General features: G+C 38.9%; 2 protein-coding genes across 2 annotated transcripts in view; both read right to left on the reverse strand.

The window, feature by feature from the left end:
* Positions 1–123: 123 nt before the first annotated feature.
* Positions 124–21430, reverse strand: LOC137967606 (tyrosine-protein kinase receptor torso-like). Its single transcript, XM_068814123.1, has 14 exons — positions 21357–21430; positions 19688–19990; positions 19090–19386; positions 17427–17547; positions 14756–14958; positions 12856–13052; positions 12371–12463; positions 10814–11464; positions 10064–10275; positions 8540–8580; positions 6007–6103; positions 1214–1436; positions 1025–1093; positions 124–198 (listed from the first exon to the last, which is right to left on the reverse strand). The coding sequence occupies exons 1-14, from the start codon at positions 21364–21366 to the stop codon at positions 124–126; spliced, it is 2592 nt and encodes an 863-aa protein (XP_068670224.1). The 5' UTR covers positions 21367–21430.
* A 3-nt stretch (positions 21431–21433) lies between these two features.
* The window catches only part of LOC137967608 (uncharacterized), a 201806-nt gene continuing 196644 nt past the window's right edge, over positions 21434–26595 (reverse strand). The window contains exons 9-12 of the mRNA XM_068814125.1: positions 22899–23046; positions 22095–22388; positions 21524–21659; positions 21434–21440 (exon numbers count right to left, since the gene is read on the reverse strand). Coding sequence (XP_068670226.1) covers positions 21434–21440; positions 21524–21659; positions 22095–22388; positions 22899–23046 — 585 coding nt within the window. The remainder of the gene's footprint in view (positions 21441–21523; positions 21660–22094; positions 22389–22898; positions 23047–26595) is intronic.

Below are 26595 nucleotides of genomic sequence, written 5' to 3' on the forward strand. Positions count from 1 at the left end.
CTAGAGCTATTGGTATTTTGAGCCTGCTGGGAATACAAAAGTTAAATAAGAAAAGAAAAACAAACTGAATTCTATTGGTTGTAGTCAAATGACGCTATCGTGAAAATTGCCTCTTAAAAGCACTCAGTCATCTTTTACAGGCGTAACAATGCAAGAATGCTGGGTGTAACGGATTGCCAAAACATGCGAAGAAATAAACTATTAAAATAAGTAAATAAATAATGGTGATGATTAGTATGTCGCAGCCTACTCCAGCTTTTTGACGTTTTAACAATTGGATAACTTAGCCGACATATGCAACAAATGCCTTCTAGTAGACCAATGAAAAACTCTGGCCTGACCTGCTTCTCGCGAACAGTGCAAGTAAACTTGCCTTCACTGACTAGAAGCACGCTATTGTGTTTGTTTGAGCAGAGTGGACCATGAGACGAGGGGACTGCACCTAAGGTTACGATAATGGTGTCGTCCGAGATTCTTCTCTTTTCTTGCTTGTTAATGGCCAAACAAAGTCAAGACAGGGCAGATCTTTGAGCTTTAAATTGTTAGAATCTGTCGGTCTCGGTAAGAACATGTGCCTGAAAGTTGGCTATTTGGTTGGTAGCTGGTTGTACCTAGACAGTGTAATATCTCACTTGAAATAATAAATAAATAATAAATAAATAAACAAATAAATAAACAAATAAATAGGCTTTAGCATCAATCTGACTACAATGCCAATCTAAAACCGAGAAGACTAAGAGCAAAGCTTTATAGCTAAGTCCGATAAGTTACTTTAACTAAAAATATTCATAGCTATGCTCAGCAAGCATTTGCTGAGAACTGTAAATCATTAAGCTTGAAGACTCGTCTTGGACACATTCTGTGTGCTTACAGCCTGATGATTTTCCTGTTCCTAAACTTCTGTTTCTTTCCCCTACCAACAATGAGATCAAAGTATGATTGCATAAGTTTAATGAGTTTCATAAGTGATTTTAATGAACCAATTCATTGTTGTGCAGCTTGGAGCTAATATGATAAGACTTGCCTTGGACACATTCTCTGGTTTTTCAACTTGGATTATGACTGTTTCATCGGCTTCTGCAGCATTTGACCCCTGCTAAGATGAAAGGTATGATAGCATAAGATTGAAGGTAACTTCAATACACAAATTCAGTTGTCAAGCAAGGCCAAGCACAAGTCTACAACTGCAAGAAGTTTGTTCTACAAAACTTACCTTGGACACATTCGGCAGGTTTGCAACTTCAAGGTTGTCAAGTTCATCAACTTCTGATGTCTTTGACGCCTGTGTGCTATAATAATATTTCGATTCGTCGTGATTGTCCCAGCTAAAGTACTCCTCTTGCTCCTCCAACATATCGTCAAGTCTCTTATACAGCCGCTCAAAGCTTGGCCGTTCATCTGGGTCCTGTTTCCAACAATCTGTCATCAAGGTGTACCTTAAAGATGAACAAATATAGGGGTTTTCTTTTATGCAGGAAAATCGATGATCTTCACATAACCTATTAACACTGTTGCCCTTTAATTCATGTGTAGCTTACTGAACAGGATATGTTACATTGTTTCAACTGTAATTGCTTCCGCAGTGAGTGACCCCGAAGCGAACGAACGAGGCAGCTCTCTAATCGGGGGGAAGAACAAATTTTTTCTTCGAAACGAGAGGAATTGTGGTCGCGGAAAGGTCAGGGGCGCAAGGAATTGTGGTTACGCGTGAATTGAGGAATTAATGGCCCAGTTTCACCCTTAATGCATTGCGCGCCTGAGTGAATCACTTCGAAATCCATTTCAATCCGTAGTTATTTTTCTATTTCAGTTTCTGCAATTAATGTAAATAGGAATTCTTTGTTATTATATTCTTGCTTTTCATCTATATTTCGGATAAAGATTTTAATAAGGCGTTCAGTTCTATCATTTTGTGTGAGCATGTAGCTGTGGTGTGACTGAAGAGGATAAGGAGAGAACTACGCGTGTTGGAAGGCCCCGTTTACCGTGTTCCGCTCAGTATATTCGTCTTCGCCAATCCGTGTTTAATCTTTGGAGAGAGAGGAAAGTCAGTCTGGGGAAGTTCATGGATATCGAATTTGCAGAGTATCTTCTACATCGAAGGTGAGCTTGCTTTACATAAGCTTTCGATTTCGACCGCGTATAAAAGTAAGCGTTCTCGTTGTTTGGGCGATGGAAGCTAAGCTTATATTGCTCCTAATGAAGCGTAACTTATGGGAATTTGTGTTCACATTTTGCTTTAGAGCTGACAGAGACCCTTCTCCCGGTGGGGATGAGTTACCTTCGACTTCGTACGATCTTGGTTATCATGTATACACAACTTGTGGAAATGAGTCTTATCACACCTGCCCCTCGATCCCAGATCATAGAAAGTGTTGAATTTTTTTTTTCGTTATTGTCCTGCTATATTTGTCCTAGCAGCCCTTTTTTTTCTTTTTCAAATGTGATTTATACATTACAGTGCAAAATGTTCAAAAAGCCTTGGTGTCTCTGCCTTTTGCAGGCGCTATAGACTTTATATTCATCATAATTTAGTGTAGTGTGGTCTGCAGTTGTATTCATGAACACACTGTAGCCATTAACAGCCTTGAGCCTGTCTGAAAATGAAATTGTGGAAAAGAAGCTGATTATTTTGCTGGAGCAATTGCTTTTAGATAATTGGAGTTGTTTACTTCAGTCATCGAAGGAAGTCAATTGAGTGTTGATAGTAATCGTGCAGTTGCTTCTGTTCTGGTTTCACTTGAATGGCTGAGAGGTCTACTGGTAATTGTTTAGTAATTGGTTTGCTTTTGGTTTTACAACACTCAATTTAGAACCACTACAGGATCCAGTGAAACCAATTTATTTATTTACTTTGTGTGTTGCAAGTAATAACTGTGTAGTATCTGATCACCTTCTACTAGGTATTCTTACTTCATCATGAGTAACGTTGGCTGCAATCAACCACAACATGCACTTGTCAGGAAAATCAAAACTTACCAAAGCACGAAAAGAACAAGGCCATAGAAAATAGTCAAAAAGGTCTCAAAAATTTCATGCCGAAATTGTGAAAGAAGAAAAATCTTTCAGTTACTTCCCCTTTCCTCTAGCAAAAATGCTGCATAGGCGCTCCATGTATGAGGGAAGTTTCACATTGCCTTCCGATAGAACGAATGAATCTTACCCAAAGCTAATTGCCCATACTATTGGCATGAAGGAGTCCCCGCAAACTAAAGAGTTAATGAAAGGACCTTTTTGTTTTGAAAAGAAGCTAAAATGAGCATTGGAACAGCATGCTACATCTTTCTACATCAGAAACTGTTTCTTAAATGTCCATGTATTTATTAACATTTACAGACTGAAGTACAAATGGACTAAGGGCTTTCCCTGTTACATGGAAAAGTCTGAACAAAACAATGTTTCATATCTATGTTACGTCCTAGTAGATGCATCAGCAGGGAAATAGTCCCACTTTTCATAACAGACATCTACAGCAAGCTGATGGAATGAATTTATATATAATGATAAAGATAAATTTATAATAATGACGAAGAAAAGCAAGTAATAGTTTTGAATTACATCATTTTTCAACAAAGTTTTCTGTAAATTCAGTACTTGTTATACGCAGTAAATAAGTTGGTTTCTTTAAATGTATAGAAATAGCAGGTAACAGAATAAATACGTCTTCATAAAGTTCATTTTCTGCTTATGACTATCAGTATTGATTGGCCAGACAACCCAATAACATGATCCAGGCCAGGGCAAAAATGGGCATGAGAGGGAATATGTGTTTCTGATCAGGCTTATAATATGCACTAAGTATGAGTGACAGATGTTCACATGTCAATTATTTCGAAATCCCATGTATCTCCCACCAGGAGAAGGGAATGCTTGTCGAATCATCCTCACTGCACAAGCACGTAGGACTCGTCTTGTTCCCTCTACCCAATTTCCTATATTAGCAGAGAGAGAACTGACGATAGGCTGCTTTGCGTAAGCTTTCCATGGAAAATGGAATTCATCACCTCTGATATCACACCGTGCCCTCATGCACACTTCAAGAATGTCTCTGTCCAAGCAAATGTTATGAAATGTTCAACAAGAAGTGATGCACTGCCGTTTCTTGCAACAGACATTTTCTTCCTCTGTTTCCATTGGCACACAAACCTGACACTGGCACCATGGTACAGGTAGGTATTTGGAGGCGCAGGCTCTTCGGGTAGGTTGTCTGCAACTAGCTTTTTAGCGAAGTCCAAACTGCCCCTGCCCATACTCAATGATTTAACCAGAAAGTCATTCTTTGTAGGGTTATCCAGGGATTGAATGAATTCCTAGCAAGAAATTTCGAATAAAGATAACCTATACAAGCTTGAGATTTACGGCTAGATGCCAGCATTACATATTTGAGCATCAGCAATGCCGATGGATGTTGACACCACCACCCCCACCCACCTATGGATGAGGTCAATCAGAATTCGACTGGTAGGCATCGTTTTCAAAGGCACCGACAAAAAGTGAAGGGGTTTTTTCAAAGGGTTCCGACAAAAATCCGACCAGTAAGAACCTACTCGTCCATACCCCGGGGTCAGATCGTGAATGGAACGTTTCACCACTCTGCACCATCAGGAATTTATATATTTTCCTGGCTTCTTCCTGGCCTCTTTGTGTGACTGCTACTGTTGATACCAAATCCGTAGACGAAAAAATATATAAATAAACGCTAGAAGGATGGTTAAATTATTGTGATAGAACATTCATTTGTAAGCTTCTGTAGCCTACGGCGTTATCATAACTGATTTTTGCACTTGGACTTGACACAATTATTTACAAGCGTCGGCACAACTGAGGTCGGCTGCTTTGCACGGACACTCTCCTCTTCATCTCTTCCATGCACATTGCCCTGAACAAATACAGTTGAGTCTTTCATTTTCTATTCCCTGGAAACGAAAGAAACAATTCAGGTGTTGTAACGAAATATAAATTCAGTACCGCGGCCGCGTGCAAATTGCCATTTGAAATGTCTCACCTCTCTAGTTACGTCTAATCCTTCTTCCTCGTTGTCCTCTTCGTTAGAGTCCAGTGCTGACCCGTAAAAATTTGCAGGTGTGTTTGCGGCGTCTTGTAGAAAGCTGTCCATGAACCACGGATGTGGTAAACTTTTCAATACTAACAAGTTATTAGCCAAAGAAAGTGAAAAAGACAACCTTAAATTGGCGCGCTTCGAATCGACAAGAAAGAGAGGAAACCGCCGATAAGCAAAGAGCCAATGAGGAATCATTTCGTCATTTGAAAACAATAACAAACGGGCGCAATGCCGAATGGGTGAAACTGGGCCTTTAAGATGCACGTCCCAGAGTCTTCGTTCCTAATAAATGTCAGTAAATTGCTCGTTACACAGAAGATTATAATTACAACAGAAGCTTGCAGCTGCTTTCCCAATTCGAGGTAACTTAACCTGTAAAACTGCTCTGTTTTTTAGTCTTGTAGTTCATTTTTGCTTCTTTTATCCGTGATACACGTTATCGCAACTTCGCCAGCGAACCGCCGTTAAATTACTGCTAGCCTACTTGACTATCTCCCTTCCCCTCAGCAGCATTTCTACAATGTAGGTAAACTAGTAAAATACCTAAAGGCGGTTTCTGAAATCCATGTAACTGTAGCTCCAGTCAATTCTTGTGTCGTTTCAGGAAGTGTGAGTCGGAGGAAATGGAAAATTAGGCAAAGCCAGTGGCTTTGTACATCTTTGAGTTCTACGAGACCAGATACGACAGGAGGTCTTTCTTTCAAACTTACATTCTAATGAAGTCGCAACAAATTTCAACTGTGTTACCTGGTAGTTAGCCTAGTAGTTATCATCAAGCATTTTGTGTTTCAGGAAGACGGATGCAAAGAGGCATGCAAACAGATCAAACAACTCACTCACACTATGAAATTCAAAAGTTTCCTCCTTCGATCGCATGTACCAGACCTTTCTTAAAATGGTTTCATATGATGTTTCCTGCCTATAGTTACTTAGGAAAAACTTACACACGGTCTGTGCACGTGTCAGGTTTTTCCAGTCTGTAACCACTCTTCAAGCTCTCCAAGACCTCTTTGTGTTTCTTCAGAGCGTAAGGTGAGCCCCCTGTAAATTATTCACATAACACGTCTTGAGGCACACCATAAACCATTTAAAGAAAGCGAAGCGACAAGTACACACACACTTGGGAAAATCGAGATCGTTCAGCCTATTTTTATCATGAACTGAGGAAAAAGTGGCGGATTGGTCACGTATAAACCTTGGCGTTGGACTATCTTACAGACGTTTAACCTCTCCTCACCCCACCCCCTCTCCCAAGCAAAACAAAACAAAACAAACCACACAAAAAAAAAAAAAACCTGAGTATGTTTCCCCGTTCGTTTGCGTGATCTAATTTCTGTGAGTCTGCTCATTCATCACACTAACTTCCTTCATTTCTTTCCTTGCTCATTCAGCCTGTCAGTCACTTATTCAATTAATCTATTGGTTAACCACTCAGTCTCTGTGTCAACCGCTCAGTCCTTTGGATAGTTGCTTTACTAGTTGGATGGCCAGATTTGGTTCATTCCCTCATTGTTTTACTCAGTCATTCAGTCGGCCAGTCAGCCTTTTAGTCAATGTTAGCCGGTCAGCCAGTTAGCCTTTGAGTAACTCATCAAGTCGGTTACAGTTGTAGTTAACCAGCCAGCTCCTTTGATAACGCATTCTTTTAGTCAGTCAGAGTGGGTCGGTAGGTCAGCCAGATAGGCAGTTGGACAAACAGTCAGTTGGCTAGACGTTTCACTATTCTTAGTTCATTTACTCATCGAACCAGTCAGTGCATGAGTCCATCCATCTGTCAGTCAGCCTGTACAGGCTTTTTCATTCAATGTTTGAGGTGTAAGAAAGGGCTGTTTTCTGTCAACGCATCTCTTTTATCCTTTATATTACGTGGAGGTACATGTAATGGCCAAAGCAACTGGAAACAACGCAACCATAAGACGTGTCTACGCAGATAATCACGAAGTAAATATAACCCAGTTTACGGACGATGCTACATTGATTTTAATTGCTTTAGTAAAATCCCTGTCCTCAGCACCCGAATTAGTGCAAGACGTAAACAAATTTCCTGGCCTAGATGGATGGATCGGCAGCATCATCAGTAACAACCGGTTTTTTTTTCCTAGAAGGAACTTTACATAGCCGAAAACTCAAGCCTGCTTTCTTGAACCATAAAGAAAAAATACCAGTTAAGTAAGTACACTTGTGTACAGAGAATCTGAGAAAAATTGAAACCCTGGACACTAGCCAAGAGAGGTGACTCGGGTTCATGGACGGCAGACTGACAATAGTGATAATATAAATTGGACTTCTGCCTATTGTTTAGCAAGGCGGAGAACCAAGAGTACAAAACTCATAGACTTTCATTTCAATTTTTTATACAGACAAGTGCCAACTAGCAAGCGGTGAACAGAAAATGCACTTTTTCTTTCAAGACGCACTAGAAACGCCAGTTCATCTTTCTTGGTCATTTTCCCTAACTTCGTGAATAGGGAGCTTAAGGATGCAATGATTTAAAGCCAAGGACTGAAAACCAAACTGAACTTTCGCATACCAGGACAGAAGCAGCTTTTAAAACTAATCGTACCTATTACTCGTAATTTCTAATCAGCCTCATGCTGCGAGTTCGGCTGATTTTGAAACCATTTCCATAATTACTTCCTAAATTATATCGGCCTCGCACTGCGCGTTCGGCCACTTTTGAAATCATTTGCACGATTTCTCCCGTAATTGTACTTCATTTAATCGTACTACTATTACTGATCATCGGTTCATTTCTAATTTCCGTAAGTGGCTCGAATAAGACTTGACATGTGGTGTGATATCCTATATGACATAGGAAACGGCGGGGAAACGAAGAAATGGGAACTTTTCGCGGGTTGTGTGTAAATTTTATGACTCACAACCCAACGTCTAGTCTCCAAAATAAACGTAATCATGGTTTGTATTCATATATTTAACTTAAAGATCACCTATTAGCAAAAGCCTGTATCTATTCTGTCAAAGTAAGGCAACCACTTTAAATTTAGATATAAGGCTAAAAACAGAGCACTGAGACAAGCTTTACGGTCTTGTGCATTAGTCTAATTGTTGCTTCAGTTTAATAAGCCTACTGTTTCAGCCACTCTGTCACTAACAATTTATGTAATGGGGTTTTAAAGTGCAAAAAAATTAATAAGAAAATCTTTCATTTGTTTGCTCCTTCGTTCAACAGGTCAGATGGTAAGTGGGTCATTGGCAAGTCAGTCAGCCAGTCAAGTGGCCAACCTTTGATTGTGCAATGTGGAGTATATTTTATAAAAAAAATATGATGGAGGCTTATCTATTGGATAAAGTTATCCGGGCCAGGTTATCGTAATATCGAAGAGATGATACACACACATTGAATAACTGTAGTTTCACAAACCACATGTTCTTGCATTCGAGTCTCATTATCAGCAAACTACGAAAAAGTAGAGAAATATTTTAATTAAAATTGAATAAATAATTCTTATCACTGACCAAGAGTTGCGATTTCCCACAGGACCACGCCATAGGACCAACTGCAAGTAAAACAAATGGATCAGCAAAACTAAATAGACTTTATTTTGCTGCTGGTGTGTAGTTTGGAATTAAAAGTGAAATTTAATAAATACAATACCAAAGATGACAAGTTATCTCCAACATTGAATACAATCTATGAAATTAGCTTTTTTCAAAAATCCCATAACACAGTTCATTTTTTTTTGGGGGGGGGGGGGGGCGGTTAAACAAGGTATATCCAATTCACTGAAGCATGACACAGGCCCAACAGTAAATAACTTGTAATGTTTTTATGTAAAAAAACCCACAAGACGTATTGCATTATGGGGATGGGAAAATAGGAAATGAAAAATACAGTAACAATATTGATTATCTTGTGTTTCAGTACTGACGTAAGGTGGCTGAACATAGTTAAATATTGCTAGTGCTAATCATCCTTACTTGCAGTCGACAACTGAATTGCGAAGCGCGCATCTCACGACATCGGGCTGAAAGCATACAAATGCGCCTCTGGCTGCCGCTATACAGTCCATGTTTGATGTCGGAGCACAGCACCACAGCTAGATGTTAAACAGCTGCGAGTCGATTTTGATGAGAGAGGAAAACCGGAGAATCCGGAGAAAAACCCTCGAGTCAGGTTGAGATCGGCTGAAACTGAGCCCACATGCTGTCCGAGGCCAGAATTGAACCCCGGCTCGCAGTGGTGGGAGGCCCGATAGATAACCACTAAGCCACCCTGACTCCCTACCAATGTTTCATTTACCTTTTTCTGTAAAACCATTGATCCTTTGGTCCCCAAAAATGGTAGGTAAAAAGTTAACAACACGATCTTCGGTTTTTTGATAGTTAAGCTGACGTATATGTAATTGCCATGGCAACATGAATAAATATAAACAGGCCTTTAAAATCGGTTTTGTTTATTTGCAGAAAAACTGGTCGTTAGATTTTCTTTATAATTTGCATGCAACAGGCTTGTAACGATGCTCACAAGTTAACACTATTTTAATAAAAATTTAATTGACAGAGAAATCTTTAATTATCTCTTCTTGAAGGTTCACTGGAATATCTAGAATTTCCTCTGTTAAAGTTTAATTTATTTTCAATACTCCAATTACGTATTTCAAAGTATCTTTGTGCCAAATTGCGTTCAATTCTAAGGAGTGGTTCTCGAGAAATAGGCGTATATCCGAGAAAGCCTTTCCGCATTCAATCGCAATTTTTTGACTGACTACACATGCCCTGCATTTAACAGGGTTCTTTCCATAACAAAGAAAAATCTGCGAATTGCGAAGTTCTTTGCATTCAGTGCATTGTTACCGTTTCTAACATACATTTCTCATAAAAGACTAAAACCATCAAAACACTTTGTTCAATTATGAGGAAAATAGTACAGATAACGGATGCATTGAGCAAATAAAATGATTGTTGTATCGAAGCCATGTTTGTTTTTTGCAATCCTTGCACGCGCGCTGCATTGTGTTAGTTATCAAACCTAATACTCACACATCGCTCCTGGTGGTGAAGATCTCTTCAAAAATTGACTCGGGAGCCATCCACTTCACTGGCAGTTTTTTCCCAGTGTCTACTTTGTACACCTCATGGTACAAATACCTCATCAATCCAAAGTCAGCAATCTTGACTCTCTTACCATGTCCCACGAGAATGTTCCTTGCTGCTAAGTCCCTGTGGACTAGGCCCTTCTGGGAAAGATAGCTCTGTAAACAACAAAGAATAACCAAGGCTATTCCTATAGATTTGAGATGCAAAGTCCTGGCTAGTGGCTTGGGAACTGGAGAATTTCAAGAAACCGACGGGCCAAAGAGACTCCTTAATCATATCACCCCAATTGTACATCCAGTGAAAGTGACTCCTAACATAATTGATTCCTTCAAATAGACTTACTTAGCGTTAGGTCTTAGCACTTTTTAAACGAAAGGATTTTGTTTATACAAGGATAGGAGTTCAATACTTCCACTCCACTAAAAATCTCATCAGGATTATACTAACAGAACACTATAAAGAAACTGGGAGCAATAACATGTACTGATATGCCAAGCCAAGATTTCACTTAATGCTGCGCACAACAATATTACAACACTGACTTGGTGAGAGTTTAGGTAATCGTGATTCCCAGTCACAAAGAGAGATCTTACTGCTGCAATGCCTAGACCCTGAAGCTAGCTGAGCAATAGCCAATATAACCAAATGGTTTGCGAAAATTGACTTATGTCATTCCAACCATTATTAGCTTACCATGCCACGTGCAATCTGCCAGGCAAGTTTCATAAGATCAAGTGGAGCAAATGACTCGCAATCCTCATCACATTCATCGCCCACATTTTTGGTGGGAACATCTTCCTGGTTTGACGCGGATGACGAAAATACCACCAACGGTATCGCATTGTTTGCATCAGCGATGTCAGTTCCTTCATTTCCTGCTGGATATGTTGAAGAGCAGTTGAGCAAAGGAATCCCACTTTCATCATTGATATCACCGATGAGATCTCCTTCATCGTCTCCTGCATAAGCAGGAGGGATGCTGGACAATGGTATTGTGCTTTTACTGTTGCCAGAAGCAATGGTTTCATCATATTCTTCTCCACTTATTGAAGGGAGGCTTAAAAAGGGTATTGTGCATTCATCGTTGCCAGAAGGGAGGGCTCTTTTCTGTCCTTTCCCAGATGTGGTAGGGCAGCTAATGGTAATCAAGGGTATCACACATTCATTGCTGCTAGACGTGATTGTTTCTTTGAGATCTGCTGCCGATGTAGAGGGGAAGCACATCAACGGTGATGCAGAATCAATGTTGCCAGAAGCGATCATTTCCTCAAGTTCTGAGGCACATGTGGAAATGCAGCTGTTTTTATACAACACATCTGTTTTAATCTCATCTGCTTCACCACCCTAAGTGAGAAATTTATTATGTTAAATTAACAAAAGATTCATTGCAGTTGAGTTAACAAACCTTGATTTAAGCCTCAGCCTTCAAGTTAATAATTCTTTTTTGGGTTACCTTTTTTTTTAATGTTCTTTTACAGTCAAATCAATTTATGTTAACTCTCTACTCTGCCTTCTATACCTCTAAATGTCGATTACTCTTCTAGTAAGAGAAACAACAAATTACATGGTCACTTCAAAATTATTAATGGCAGCGCAAAGCCACTGTGACACGTTGAAACTGCAAAAAAGTTTCAGCAGGCGTTGCACGGTGTAACATAACAGGTCGAAGCTCGTTCGGTTGTGGCCGTTAAGTTTGTGCTCTGAGCATCAAAGGGACCTGGTATTCACAACACCCGGCATTCTTCAAGATGACAAATACAGGGAAAGAGAAGACACGCAGAAAAGTACTTAAACAACGCTTTCATTTCATTTCCAGTATCGATAAATTCTAGTGATAATTCAATGTCGACTAACAGAAATTGATTTTTTTGTTGTTAATACATCGAATGACTTTTAAACTTTGTAGAGAATAATTTGCGATCTTCTCAGTTGCTTCGATCGACGGCAAAAATGCAGCCTCGATTCAGCCGGCGATCACCCTTTTCTCAAGCGGCGATTTTCACCAGCAGCCGGCACTTACACTGTAGCTGCATCCCTGAATCACAATTATATGGCCTCTTGGTACATGTATCTATAAGCTTTAACTGAAGACACATAATTTCTACAAGGCTATCCTATACTGTTTACTGTGGGTTTTAGGCAGTTGATATTGATCCAGTTTTTAAAAAAATGGCTCAAAGGAATGAGAATAAAGATCTATCAGGTCTGCATCCTGGATTTAAAATCATATCAAAATTAAGAAGCATATACCTGGTCTAGTGTATCAGTGATGCATTCTTTTGTTTCTGCATACTGTTTTTTGCTTTCAGCAATAAGGGCAGCTCCCAAGGTAGAACCTCTAATCTGTGTATACAAGTTAGCAATTGTAAGTATTATCATTAATAACGGTTTGTGGTCTTCATTGACCCAAAAAGTCACAACCCTATAATTTGTTTTGGCTAATACCCAGGCCTCAATTGTTCAAAAGGTGGATAGCGCCATCCACCGGATAAATCACTATCCAGCGGATAAACACTAGCAAAACCGATTGATTTATCCAGTGGATAGCGCTATTCACCCTTGGAACAACTGGGGCCAGATGATTTTAGTTTTAAGATGCCAGTGAAGCTCGCCTTAGGACAAAACATTTCTTTGAATTTTCCTATCCAAATGTTGTAATATTCTTTGTTTTCCCCTTAATACTCAATGCATCTATAGGAATTGGGTTACTAATGATGTTTGGCTAGCATAATTACCTGACTTCTTTTTGCTCTCAACCAGTGAAGCAAGTCTCCATGGGGAACATACTCCATAATCAGACGAAGAGGCGTCTTCTGTGGAGTGGCCTCTGTCCAACAGCCTACAAAACTCAGCACGTTTGGACTCTTCCCCAGTACCTTCATGAGATCAATCTCGTTCAGAAACTCTAATCTCTGCCCTTCATTGGCGTTTTCTTGAAAAAAAAGTTATGAAATAATGTTGAACAAATCAGTTTCAAAGTAGGTTGCTTAGTGTTTCATGTGCAGTGTGATGAACGGTTATCTATTTTATTGTAATCTGACTGCAGTCTATGCGGTAAAGCACAACCCAGTATTTCCGTTTTTCTGTCACTACGGGCAATGTAATTGGTTGTGGCATTTATGAGGATGAGTTATATACCATCTCTCGAAATAGTATAACTCTTTCAGGGAATTTCCGGTCATAAAGGCGAGACAATCCCTGATTTTTGCTTGAGAAAACAGCTTGCATTTTTAACCCGCCAAACTTAAGACGAGCTGTTTTCACTGTACTTCCGGACTTTTCCGACTTTAACTAGTCAAACTTGTCCTACTGAAAAGAAAAACCAATGGTGTTTTAGTTTTTAGAACTAGGGGTAGTCGGAGCTTAGGAGAGTGAGTTCGATATGTTTGTAGGCGTACAGGTAGCAGTTGAGGGGGAAGGATGGATGGTTCGTGCGATAGATAAATAGTTTTTGCATATTTGAAAGTGAGGGTTGCGGTCAGAGAAAAGGTTGTGAAGGCTAGTGATATCGTATGGTTCTGTCCAAGTGCTTGTAGAGTGCGTCAGGCAAGTAGCTTTGTGATTGGTTCACTCAATCTCAGTTATCAGCTCATATACTATATGACCTAACTGGAAGCTAATTGGCCTTAATTTCCAAATGTCCAAGCGTTCAGAATGTAATGAAAATTAAGTAAAACAATTATTCCATTCGCACTTGTTGGATATGAGACTGGTTATCGCCAGCTTGACACTACGCGCCTCGTTAGCTATTTACAATCTCATATTTGTTGTGCGCTCGTGGAATAATTGGTAAATAAAATTTCAGTTTACAGTTTAACGATGAAATTATATACGAAATGGATCATATATGAACAGCGGATATGAAATCAAGCTAAGCTATGATCCTCGCAGTTATGAACGCAATATTTGCAATTGCGTAAGCCCTGAAAAATTCAGGACTTCAACTACAATTGCTAAAATTGCGTTCATAACTGCGAGGATTATGGCTTTAATTGAGTTTACAGCTTATTGAGTCAAAGGAATAAATCAAGTGTCCCTTATTCTTACATCAACAACACTATATTTCGAAGTCAAGCCCGTGAAGTAGTCCTTTAATCGCCCTAAACCAGTTCACCCTTGAGAGTCGCTTGCTGATGCATGCAGTGTCATGACATAAGTGCAATCACACTCATCGACATACTGCTTTATAATGAGATTCACGTTACTTGGTATAGGAGTCACAAACTGACCCTCTTACCATGACGTCATCCAAAACCCCAACCAAAGAGCGATACATGAATTAAAGTTCTTAGGCCTAAGGGAACTCCTTTTAACACATTACGAAGTACCATTAATGGCATCATGCTTCTGAATGAGACGTGTGTCTCGTGCAAAGCGAAAAGCTACTTTATCACAATGTCCAAGGCATAAATATTTAACACCTGACTACATGTAGATGATTAAAATTTTTACAGACTGCAAAGCCCTATTCGATGTAAGGCTAGCCATACCCAAACAGCCAACAAACTCTATGAAGAGGTATTCAACTATTGTTGGGTAGTTCGCTACAACAAACATCCAAAATAATAATACAAATGCAAGGTAATTACTTCGGTGTGTGATCCATAAAAGGAATAGACACTTTCATATACCCACCATGTAATTCTTTAACAGCAACGATCTTGTACTTGAAATTTTTCTCACACGCGTCTTTGGTATTCTTGTTAAAGAACTCCAATCCGTCAATCAATTTGGCTTTGTGCACCTTCCCAAATGCTCCTTGACCCACCTCTTCCAATAATTCTATTCTCTCCGGAGGAATTTCGCAGGAATTCAGGGGTTTAATATCCTTTGCTGTCCTAAAAAAAAAAAACCCAAAGGAACAACATAAATTACAGCTATTCAGATGTGGAACGAGGTTTCAGTAAGTTATGGGACTCACGCAAAGTCACAACAAATTATATTTTAGGTCGCAGAAGGAATGGGGCTTATCCCTAATAGTTGGCTACGAGTGCTTTGGACCATAAAAAAAATTGAGCTTTCACAACAGCCTTTCTTGCTACCTTTTTGTTTTGTTGTTTTAACTCTGAGACTACTCGAGACCAATCCATTGAGGCTTAAATGAGATTTGGGTCACAGATCATCATTTGAACAACCCTACATCTTTCCTAATGATACCGTGCAGCTTAGACCCACCCTTGGACCTTCTGATTACCTCACAGAGTTCTAAAGTGTTATGTTATAAAAAACTAAATTTGTGAAATTATGGGATTTTTCGGGGTATAGAGTGTTTTCACTCACTCGTGATTATTAACTTTGTTTTTCTACCGAAACAAAGGAAAACGTTTGTATGACACAACAGAGCTCAATTCCCGGAGAATTAGTTGGGGACACCAACATGGCCGCTGTTCCTTTGTTTAGGGACACCAATGTGGCCGCCGTGACCTCACGTGAAAACACTCTATTATGAAACGACAACATCCAAAAGGCCTACTTGCCAAAAATGAGCATTTCAGGGCAAAAAAATGTCTGAGATATTAGCCCAGTTATGCTCATGTGACAATGATCTCAGTCTCTTTACTGCTTGCACTGAAGTGTCGAAATGGAGTATATTTGCAATTGTACAGAACGAGATGTTTCATGTTAATCCCCGGGTTAATGAAATGAAGAGATTTATTTTTTGATGTTGACTCAGGGGTACTCTAAAAAATCTGAGTGCCCATTTGTAGGAGTCGAACCTACAACATTCCGGTTAATAGTTTGGATGCTCTGCCCCTGAGCTACAGGAAACTAGTGGAAGCTAGGCCATGAAACTACAATCATGGACAAATTCTTCGGAACAATTCAGCATTTAATCTTTCAACTCACTTATCGCATATTCTGGACTCTTTTGCAACCCCCTTCCCCCCAAACAATGTTGCTTGAGGGAAACGAAGTGAATTAAAACAGTGTGCGGGACTGAAAGTGGACCAGTTTATGCCCAACATAGATTGGGTTGGGAGGGGGAGGAAGCGCCTCAGTGAAGTCCCAAAAATGTGCACTGGAATGAGTGTCCCAAAGGAATTTGTCCATGATTGTAGGTTCCAATGACAACTGTCCCTCTATTTTGCAAGGACTGAAATTGTCTGCAGCGTGCATTCTCGCCATATAAATGAAATGGATGACCCAAATTTCAAAGTAATCAGAGCCGTTCTTCGCTGTTTTCGATCTGCTAACGGGCTAGTGAGTGAGCCCTCTTAAAATTTGCATACATTTCCTGGTCGTAGCAATACATGTTGATTACGCATGCGCGTATCAACAGGTTAAAAAAAAAACGACTTTTATTTTTGTTATAATAAATTTTATCAGTGAAACGTGCAGAAAACTACACCACCATAATTATTATATATTCTATAAAATGCGACAATTGCTTAAATTGTCCAGCAAAGTGCGAGGGTCACTTGTCTCAGTCGTCTGCAACCCGCACTTCAAATACACATTCGTCTCATTTCATTTATTTGATAAGTTTTAGGATTTCTTTAATCAACGCCCACTTTCAAACGCCTTTGTCTTTTCGGTGTTGGTTTTTTGCTTATCAGTCCACAAAAGCAAAAAAATCCCATGTAAAGGACTGCTACATTTTTATTTTTTCACTCGCTCTCTCAGAAATCTTTCAATTGGCAAGTCTTCGTTTGGTGTCATATGTCATTTTCGCTCTTGCTTACCTTTCCACCACTTACTTGTAACTTTTTTAATTTTTAGGGATAAAACTTTCAGTCAATGCAACTCCTGGACATCTCGTTGTCCTAAAAGTTGCTCTTATTACAGCCACAAATTGCCCTTGCTACTTCAATAAGTATTGACCAAAAGACAATACGCATCTTGTTTCAGATGGGTACATGAACAATGAGAGCATACCCCTGATGAGGGAGATTTCATTTTTTGCAATGCACAAAAGGGTTTTTAAAATATTTTAAGCAGGGTTTTTGAAAGTTTTGTGAAGTAGCCGACATATTTCTGAAAGCACATTTCTTGGCAGTGCAAGGCGCCTTGCGAGTGCTGAAGGTGCAAGCTACTTAGGCATGCCCCTCAAGGGAATTCAAGAATCAGTTTCCGAGGCAGGTTTGGAATCCTCTTTAAAAATAGGTGAAAATAAATTATATTTTAATAAAAAATAAAACAAACTTCTGAAATATTCACATCAAAGTACCGGAAATGGAATGGGAAATGACCCGGCGAAACGTCGGGCCTCCGGCCTGATAGGAAAACCCTGTTTTAAGAAGCACTTTCTTATCTCCACCAAATTATAAGTCATTGCTTACCATGCCAGTAAAAAGAAAAAGCTTACCACTTTGTGGAGCGCTTCTTCCTTCTCTTTTTATGGCAAGAAAATCCAATAAGAAGTAGAAAGCCAATTAGCCAAGACACACCACCAATGGAAAAGCCAAGAATACTCACCATCGAGAAACCTAGGGTCAATTCAGAAAAAGAGTTACATGTCTAATTTTTGCTCGTGTAAAAAGTCCGACTCGTAAATCCACCAATTAAATTATAAATTCCAGTGTAGAAAAGATTTTTCTACACTGGAATTCACACATGTAGCCCAAGTCACGATACAATTGTAATGTAAAACTGTAGCTTTACCATTGTAATTTAACTTGAATACGCTTGTAGACTACATGTGTAAGTTCCAATTGCATGAGGTTTATTTGTACAGGAATTGAGCCAGTTAAGATTCGTTTTTGATGAAACAACATCACCCATTAAGGCGCTTTTACACAGTGAGATGTTTCGTGCAACTTGTCTCGCAATGTTTTGGCGACATTGTGGCTGGACAAGTTGCACGAGCTGTTGCCGAAAGTAGAATTAAGTTCCACATTTCGTGCAACTTGTCTTGCTAAGATTTTTGCCGTTGCGGGTATGTCACACTGTGAAATGTTTTATTCAACTTGTCCCTCTACAGTGTCGCCAAAACATTGAGAGACAAGTTGAGCGAAACATTTCACAGTGTAACATCACCATTACACATAAGCGCAATCATGTTAAACTTAATGCCTCTCAAATCTAATGCCACATTTTTTTATGAAACATTTTCCCGAGTCTCTAGATATTTGTGGCTCTCTATGCCTTTCATAAATGTGGTCACTCTATAGGTCATACTTCAATACGCCTTTATAAAAGGAGAGAAACCGCGATACAGTTGCAATTTAAATTAGTACCGGTATACTATCGCAAAAATGAAAAATAAAGAAAGAAAAAGTGCAAGAAATTTAACTATAATAAGTCATCTCAAGTGTATTAAGGCTTGAACGACCTGATTATTATGCATGCTTTTATTTGAAGGAAAGCATTTGTCTATGTCCATGAAACTTAGCAGAAAGTTTTTTTATCGGTGTTGCTATTAACTTGCCAAAGTATTTTGCATCAAATTTTGGTCACGTGACACTAAAACAACTTACGACGTTTATATATTTTACTCAAAAAAGGGGAATATTTATACTTTAAAATTTTGAAAACGTTTGGCATTGACACGTAACTTTAGTCCAAGTGTGCCTGCCGAATGCCACCCTTTAATGTGGTACTCCGTGTTTACCTTTTAAGATATTTCCATATTTATCACGTCAGGTAACTCACGTGTATTTTCCTCAATAGTTCATTGGTCTTAACATGTGGACATAATTAAAAGGCGGCATGACAAAGCCTAGCTTTAGAAACCGGTCATCGAATAATCAAGGAACAAGATTGTTATAAAGTAGCTTAATTTTCCCCATTTTTGAGTAAAAAATATAACTGTTATGAGTCTATTTCGGGTCATGTGACAAGAATGTGATGTTATTACAAGACTGATAACTAACTGCCTGCCAAGTTTCATAGGCCCTGGACAAAATGCTTTCCCTTCAAATGAAACTTTGCATAATAATTAGGCTGGTCAATTAAGCCATAATGCACTTGAGATATCACACAGTGTTGATCGTTCTAAAAAAAAATTAATTACAGTATATAACTCTTACCAACTTCCAGTGTTTTCACAAACTGAACAGTACTCTTTGGTCCATCACCAGCAGAAGTGTATGCCAACACTTGCAATTCATATTCTGTAGATTCTTGCAATCCAGTAACAGTCTTTGTGTAAACTGAAGCGTTGGAAACATCGATCAATTGAACAGCTGACCCTTTGCTACTAATGAACAACTTAAATCCTTTAATTATTCCATTTCTGGAGTCTGCGGGTGGTAGCTGCCAAGATGCTGTGACACTTGTAGAATTTCTTGCAGTCACCGTAAATCCACTGGGAGGTTTAGATGGAGCTGGATCATAGCAAAGTCAAGACATAAAAGAGATAAATTAACTATAAAAACGCTGCAGTTCAATTATTTCTTGAAATTTATTGCTTCGATCATCAGCATCAAGCAGCAAAATTATTAATCAAGTAGTGAAACATCTAATTAATCATAGGCCAGTTGATGGTTTGACCACAGATAAGCACTGCGTTGCTTCAAATCAAGTTAACTTTTACCGTACAAAAGAGGACTTGATTTGTCACACAGAAAGGGTGGGGGCATTGACTGAAGAGAAGACTCAGAGAAACTCATTAATGACACCACTTACCATCTTCCATTGTTGTTGCTAAATGAACAGAACTATTCGGTCCATCGCCAACCGATGTGTAGGCCAACAATTGAAATTCATATTCTGTAAATGTCATCAACTCCCTGACAGTTTCTGCTCGAATGGATGCATTGGAAATGTGAAGAAGTTTAGGTTGGTTATCACAGCGTTTCTGTCCATAGAACAATTTGAATCCTCTAATGATTCCATTTCGAGAGTCTGCCGGTGGTAGCTGCCAAAAGGCTGTGACACTTGTAGAAGTGTTTGCATTCACCATAAATCCACTCGGAGCGTTTGAGGGAACTTAAAATTAATGAAGAAAAAATAACATATGATATCTGTTCACTAACTTCCATAAGGTTCCATCAAGTCTCATTAAGCATTTGATAATATTTTAGTCTTTTTAGTATGGTGTGAGTCATTGTTCAGCATTAATAAAAATCGTTATGTTGTATTATACAAAAATAGTTTAGACTTGGAAAATTCTAGAAAAAACTATATACATATATGAAGCTTTAATTCGGTCAGACAGTTATCGTCTTTGTGTGTACGTTGCCAACCTCGTCCTGTGTGAATTGAAAAGCGATAGAAAAGGGGACTTCCCGTGAGACTGAGAGTCAAGTTACTGTTGTGAACCAGAGCTTACAGTTTAAAAAAGAAATTCAATGTCAAGAAATGGTCTTTACCTGCAGACAGGTAAGTTGTTGTCATGTAAATTACAAGTTAATTTCTAGGTACAGTTATAAAGTTAATGCTCCCGTGAGTAATGAATTGCGTTTCATTTAATACCGGACCAGTCCACTGATCGCCATATGGTTGGTCAACAGCACAATGATTGCATGGACTTAAACACCGGGTTGCGATTTGTCGAATGTTAGTACTGGCAAAGTCTCGATACTTCAAAAGCAATCACTGAAATCTCGCTCACAGGCCATCCTGACAGTGGCTGATCGTGTAGCTCATAAAATCTAGGAGCTTTAATAAAAAAATGCTGTTAACTTAAAGGAGAGAAATATTAAAAAGGAAGGAATGAGGTCAATTAACTTGAAGTACTAATAGAGATTGATTTGTAACAACACCTCAAGGTTCAGGGTTCAGTTTTCCTGTTCAGAGAAGCCAACCTATGATCTCAGGTCTAGTTTGATCTTCCTTGAGGGCATTATTAAGCAGGCCAAATCACAATAATGTCTTAACATGCCAATCATGGTTGACTGCGGGAAAACTTACTAATACATGTCGTTTACTTTGCAATTTAACATCAGAACGTTTGTCTTAAAAGTAAGCTTAAAGTTCACTCAATTGTCGTTTTCTTCAGTTACTTGACTTGCTACTAGCAAGACCACTTCTAAGGAGAGGAAAAAGAGATTGACTGGGATAATTGTTACTGGTCATTGATGTGTACTAAACCACAGAAAGCCCCATCAACTACAACGAAAAGTGATGACTGGAACAATATTTGAATTTGTCGTTCTTTTGATTTGAGTGGCATATCAAAACAGATGCATATCCCAAACGATTGTGTTATCTACAGCCCTAAAATTGAATTGAACGGGGATTTTCATTTATTGAGGGTATGTACAACACTTAAAATTAAACATGTCAAAGGATGGCTTACCAGGGTTCAAGGAGTTTGTTATTAAAATTCGCCAGTTTAAGCAATATCACTTACTATCTTCCATTGTTTTTGCAAATTGAGCAGAACTTTTCCGTCCATCACCAGCAGAGGTAAACGCCAACACATGCAATTCATATTCTGTAAATTTAGCCAACCTTGTGACAGGTTTTGTGTTCATGGAGGCGTCGGCAAAAAGTAAGGTTTCTCGACTGATATTGGACCCTTTCTTCCTGAAGAATACTTTAAATCCTCTGATGATTCCATGTCTGGAGTCGGGAGGTGGAAGCTGCCATGACGCTATTATAACCGTAGATGAGTTTGCAGTCACTGTAAAACTGCTTGGAGCTTTTGATGGGACTGAAAGATTTCAAATGCAGCAAAGACAAGAAATCAGAATGAACTTTGCCAATGGATTGAAATAAAAGAAATGTGATTCAACGATTCTTAATTGAAAAGCAATTTTCTTCCTTTCTTAACTTCCTAATAAAGGAAATTAAGTTGATGAAGGAAGTGACATTTTAGATGAACAAAGATGTCTTATCAGGAACAAGAAAATACGCAAATAAATGAATAAATCAATCAATAAATAAAAACAACATTTCATCCTACATTTGCAAATATCTCAATTTCTTCTATCTTCTCCCACACCACGTGGAATAATTGGAGATGTATAAGAAAGGGTCAGCTTTGTCTATGGGCATCGGAAATTGCCATTTCATTCAGCTGTAATTCACCACATTGCCCCCAATTGACTAGGTATACTAAGCTTGATAAAAAACTACAGATCCTTACCATCTTCTAATGTCCTTGCAATCTTTGAGGAACTCTTTGGTCCACACCCCACCGAACTGAAGACACACACTTTAAATTCATATTCTGTGAACTTTTCAAGCCCCGTGACGACTGTGGAGAAAGCCTTTTCGACAGTTACGTGGTTGGCTGTGTCAGATACTAACGATCGATACAGTAATTTAAATGATAAAATGTCCTTGTAATCTGTATACCATTTTGGCAGTTCCCAAAAGGCAGCAACTTCAGTCGACGATTGTGCAGTCACGCTGACCAGAATAGGTGCTTTAACAGGAACTGAAATGGAAGCAAAAGGTACTACTGAAAACAACACTGACTTACTTCAAATCTGTTACAAAACTCTCTCTTGCTCCCGGCAAAACTCTTACAATTCACTAGGCTGTCAAAGTTCTGAAACCACACATACAAGAATTACAATCATAGACAAAACCGTTGGGAAGGTCAGCACTTCTGACGTCTTCATTGCTTCTCCGCCCTCCCCCCAATTCAATGTTGTGCAAAACTGAATGGATTTAGTAGGAAATTGTTGTGTTACCCTCCAACATTGAATAGGGGGAGAGGGGCTATATAAGAGAAGGTGAAACTCTTTCTTTTGTGCTTTAACAGAAGCGGGTTGAAGTACAGCTCGGGTGCAGTTCATTTACATAACGTTCCCAACTACTTTTGTCTTTGAATGTAGTTCGAATGGTTTTCACTTTTTTTTTTTTTTTTTTTTGGCTTTTTAAACAATTAAATGGATTTGTAAAACAAAACCTGTCAAGACTTTACGAAGAGCAGATGAGTTACCTGGGGATTTAAGTGTTCCATATAGCTCAACTCTCAACGCCTTATGACCAAAAAAGTCAGTTGGCTGAAAGCGTAGAAAGCGCGCTATGACAACCTCCTCAAAATTATGCTTGATTATGTCGTTTCGCCCAGTATTTCCATGAAAGACCTGCAAAAGAAATTGGAATCTATGCTGGCAATTTTGGTGATGATGCTGCAGATGACAAAAGTAGCCTGATTATAAGCTGACAACAGATGTCTCTGTTTGGTAAGACAAAAATCATGTTGATAATGGTTACCGTGAAGGGTTTAATCAATTTCGGAAACTGCGGCTTTTAAATCGATTGTTATTTTCTCCCTCTAGGCAAAAGAAAAAAGGCCTATGTCGATTGTTTTAATTTCCACCACAAAAACCGAGTAAAGAGAATCCACTCAGCTACCAGCAGATCTTCCTCCAGGATGAAGTTAACTCCAGACAGAAAGCTACCAAATCAACAAAACCGCAAAATAATGAACTTTGCAGTGTCAAAGCGAAACTCCGTGATGAATTGCAACTCTGATGAGTGCATGTTCAAAACGTGAAAATAAAACAGATACATTGTATTACAGATGTCTCTTTTACCAGCATAGGCAGCCCAAGCTCGCGTCACTACAGACAGCCGTTGGGAATTTAAACGCGCTATAAGACTTTCTATGGGAAATAAAATACAGTCGGTTATGAAGTCTAAAAGATGCTCAATTTAACGTTCATTCAATAAAATGAATCAAAATGACTCACCTCTGGTGTATTCTTGAGCCTTTTGGAGTTTATTTTACAGTTTCGGGAAGTCCGTGTTTTCAATGTTCTAAGACGTCTTAGAACATTGAAAACACAGACTTCCCGAAACTGTAAAATAAACTCCAAAAGGCTCAAGAATACACCAGAGGTGAGTCATTTTGATTCATTTTATTGAATGAACGTTAAATTGAGCATTCTTTAGGCTTCATAACCGACTGTATTTTATTTCCCATACAAAGTCGTATAACGCGTTTAAATTCCCAACGGCTGTCCGTAGAGAAGCGAGCTTGGGCTGCCTATGTTACCAGGGGCAGCCAACGTAAATTATCGGAAAATATCTGTTCGGAAGACGATTTGAGATCTAGAATTTTCGGAAAATTCCTCGCTTGCCTCCCTTTCCTAGGATTTTCGAACATCTAAAACATGGTATAATTGCCCATTTTTAACGGATTTTTACCCTAAAAAGGTCACCTAGAATTTTCGGGAGCCTTTTTTCTGGCTGAAATTTTTGAAAAGGTAAGTTTTGATCCCTATAATTTTCGAATCACTAGACTTTTAGTTAGGGAAACCGAACAGATGAAAAATTTGGGGGGGATAAAAATATGCCTATATCTACCTTTTAAATACGAAAACACGTTTAACAATGCTATGTTTAATTAACTAAACCGGCCGTAACCGGCCGCGCGCGATGACCCCTGAATTACCCAAACCGGCCGTAACCGGCCGTCCAAAATGGCGTCTTGATCAGAGTTGATCTTAGGCCTCTACCCAGTCTCCCTTAATAAATCTAAATTTTTTGTCGTTATGGAGATTTAGTAGGATAATTGACCAATCATTTGTCGTCTTGTGAGCATATTTTGACAGCTGATGAGAGACCCCACAAGAGCTGGCTTTTTGCCCTTTCGATCGTGCGATCAAATTACGCGAAGACAACAGCCGATGCGCCAGAGAACACATCAAACGATGGGGATATTCATGATTTTTTTTTCGGATTCGGAGGATCTAGGGATCTAAGGGATCTTTTATGGTTTTCCTGTAAGAGGAGGGGATACTATAAACAACAATTTTGATTTAGATGGCTTTAAAAGTGACGAAGAAGACGGTGAAAACCAAGCGACCGATGATAAACAAGAAGCTCGCTGGAATGATCAGCTCGATAATATTTAAGTTCCAGATTTCGTGGCAGCTACTGCTCTTTATTTCGTTTTAGATAATCGTAATGAATTAAATATTTTTCTTAGTTTTCATAGGAGATGATATTTGGTAAGTAATGGTAAACGAAACGAGTAGGTATGCCTGTCAAAAACTCTTAAAATCCCCGAGCGCATTTCCTTTTTTCAGTAAGCCGCGCAGAATTAAAGGCCTTCGTAGCAATTAACGTCATAATGGGCATTTATTAGCTCCCGAATTTAGCTTTATATTGATCAACCGATGGATTTTTGGCAAATAGCAATTTTTTTTCCTAAAATACATTGGTAATCGAAGGAATGTTCGCCTTCAGCATACCTCGGAAGATCGGTATCTTCAACGGTAGTGGCCGGGGTTGGGGTCGGGGTCGGGGTCGGGGTGTCTTTTTTTCCAAAATTTTGTTTTTATTTTGTCGTCATTCTCGAATGACTGTCCTTTATGGTGGCAATAAGTCAAAAAAATTGAGGAACCTAGGGAAGCTATGAAAGCTTTCAAGGGGCATTTTAGTTGTTCTTAAAATCGCACTTTGTTTTTTTGTCTTTCCGAAAATCGAAGTTTGCTGTTCGAAATTAAGAGAATTTCCGAAATTGATAAAATTGGAGTTTATGGAATACACGCTAATTGCCAGACAGAGTCCCATCGTAATATTCACTTCGTTAAAAAAACGAAAAAACAAAACAGAATTACAGTTTCACGATGATCGTCACGCAGTCATGCAACGTTCCTTTTACTTGTTTGTACGGACCCCGACCCCGACACTCCGGCCCCAGCCCCGGCCCCGCGTTTTGGCTACTACCTTCAACAAATAAATCAATTCGATCGTGCGTTTATATTCCGCAAATGCGAGAAAACCTCCAGCGATTTTCTCTGTTGTTTTTCTTGTGTTGTGTAAGTTATCTTTCAGTAAAAGTTTTCGAAAGAGCACTTTTGTACACAATTTGACTTGTTCTCTCATGAAACATGATAGTGATCAATTAACTAAATTAATCTTGCGGTTTTGTGTATTTCGACAAGCAGAAAACTCGTAGTAAAGCATTTTGTTTCGGGGACGGCGTTTGTGCATAATTTTTGCACTTATACCTGCAAGAAAACAAAGTGATTGCAAGAAATTTCAAACAATTTTTATCCATCGAGTGGTTAGACTTAACTGTAAATTGCACAAGGCATATTTTGAGTTATAATATATATTTTTCAAGCGCTTTGTTTCGTTAGCGATCAAAAACTTTCTTGATTGCTTAACGCGCGCTGCTTCGAAAATTCTACCTTTACATTTTCATTTGAGCCTTAAGACGTGTTTTGAATCACTTTTTAGCAATATTTTTACATCATCTGGGAAGTTCACTGTTTCTTCTTCAAGGTAAACATCATTCTAGAACTCAGTATCTTGTGTACATTTACTGCGCATATGGTTTATTTTTGACGCTCGCTTTCCAATGCAAAACCTCGAGAATTTCCCAAGTTATCATGTACACACACAACAGCGCACGTGAATGAGTCCATGGGTTAAGTGGTTTTGAACTATATTCTCGTTGGGTGCCCCTGTTTTACTACCTCCACAAGCGCCTGACAATGCGGAAGTTCTTGCTACATTAGTCTTCTCACTCTATCTTAACGTCCCTCAAAAGGAAGATATTTGCCAATACTATGAACAATATCACCATTCAGAACCTCCCATAACCACAAAGTTTCTTAGGGAACTCGAGAAGATGAGCCTTAGAGAAAATTCGTTTCATTTCAATGCCAAACATTATC

The sequence above is a fragment of the Montipora foliosa genome, chromosome 8, assembly GCF_036669935.1.
Source record: "Montipora foliosa isolate CH-2021 chromosome 8, ASM3666993v2, whole genome shotgun sequence".
Taxonomy (NCBI): domain Eukaryota; kingdom Metazoa; phylum Cnidaria; class Anthozoa; order Scleractinia; family Acroporidae; genus Montipora; species Montipora foliosa.

Bases quoted from the DNA above. Each gene is read 5' to 3' on its own strand.
- LOC137967606 (XM_068814123.1), bottom strand. The intron at 11,465-12,370 runs GTATATGCTTCT...TTTCTCACTTAG, and splicing joins TCACTGATACACTAGACCAG to GGTGGTGAAGCAGATGAGAT. The intron at 10,276-10,813 runs GTAAGCTAATAA...TGTTGTTTACAG, and splicing joins GGCAGATTGCACGTGGCATG to AGCTATCTTTCCCAGAAGGG.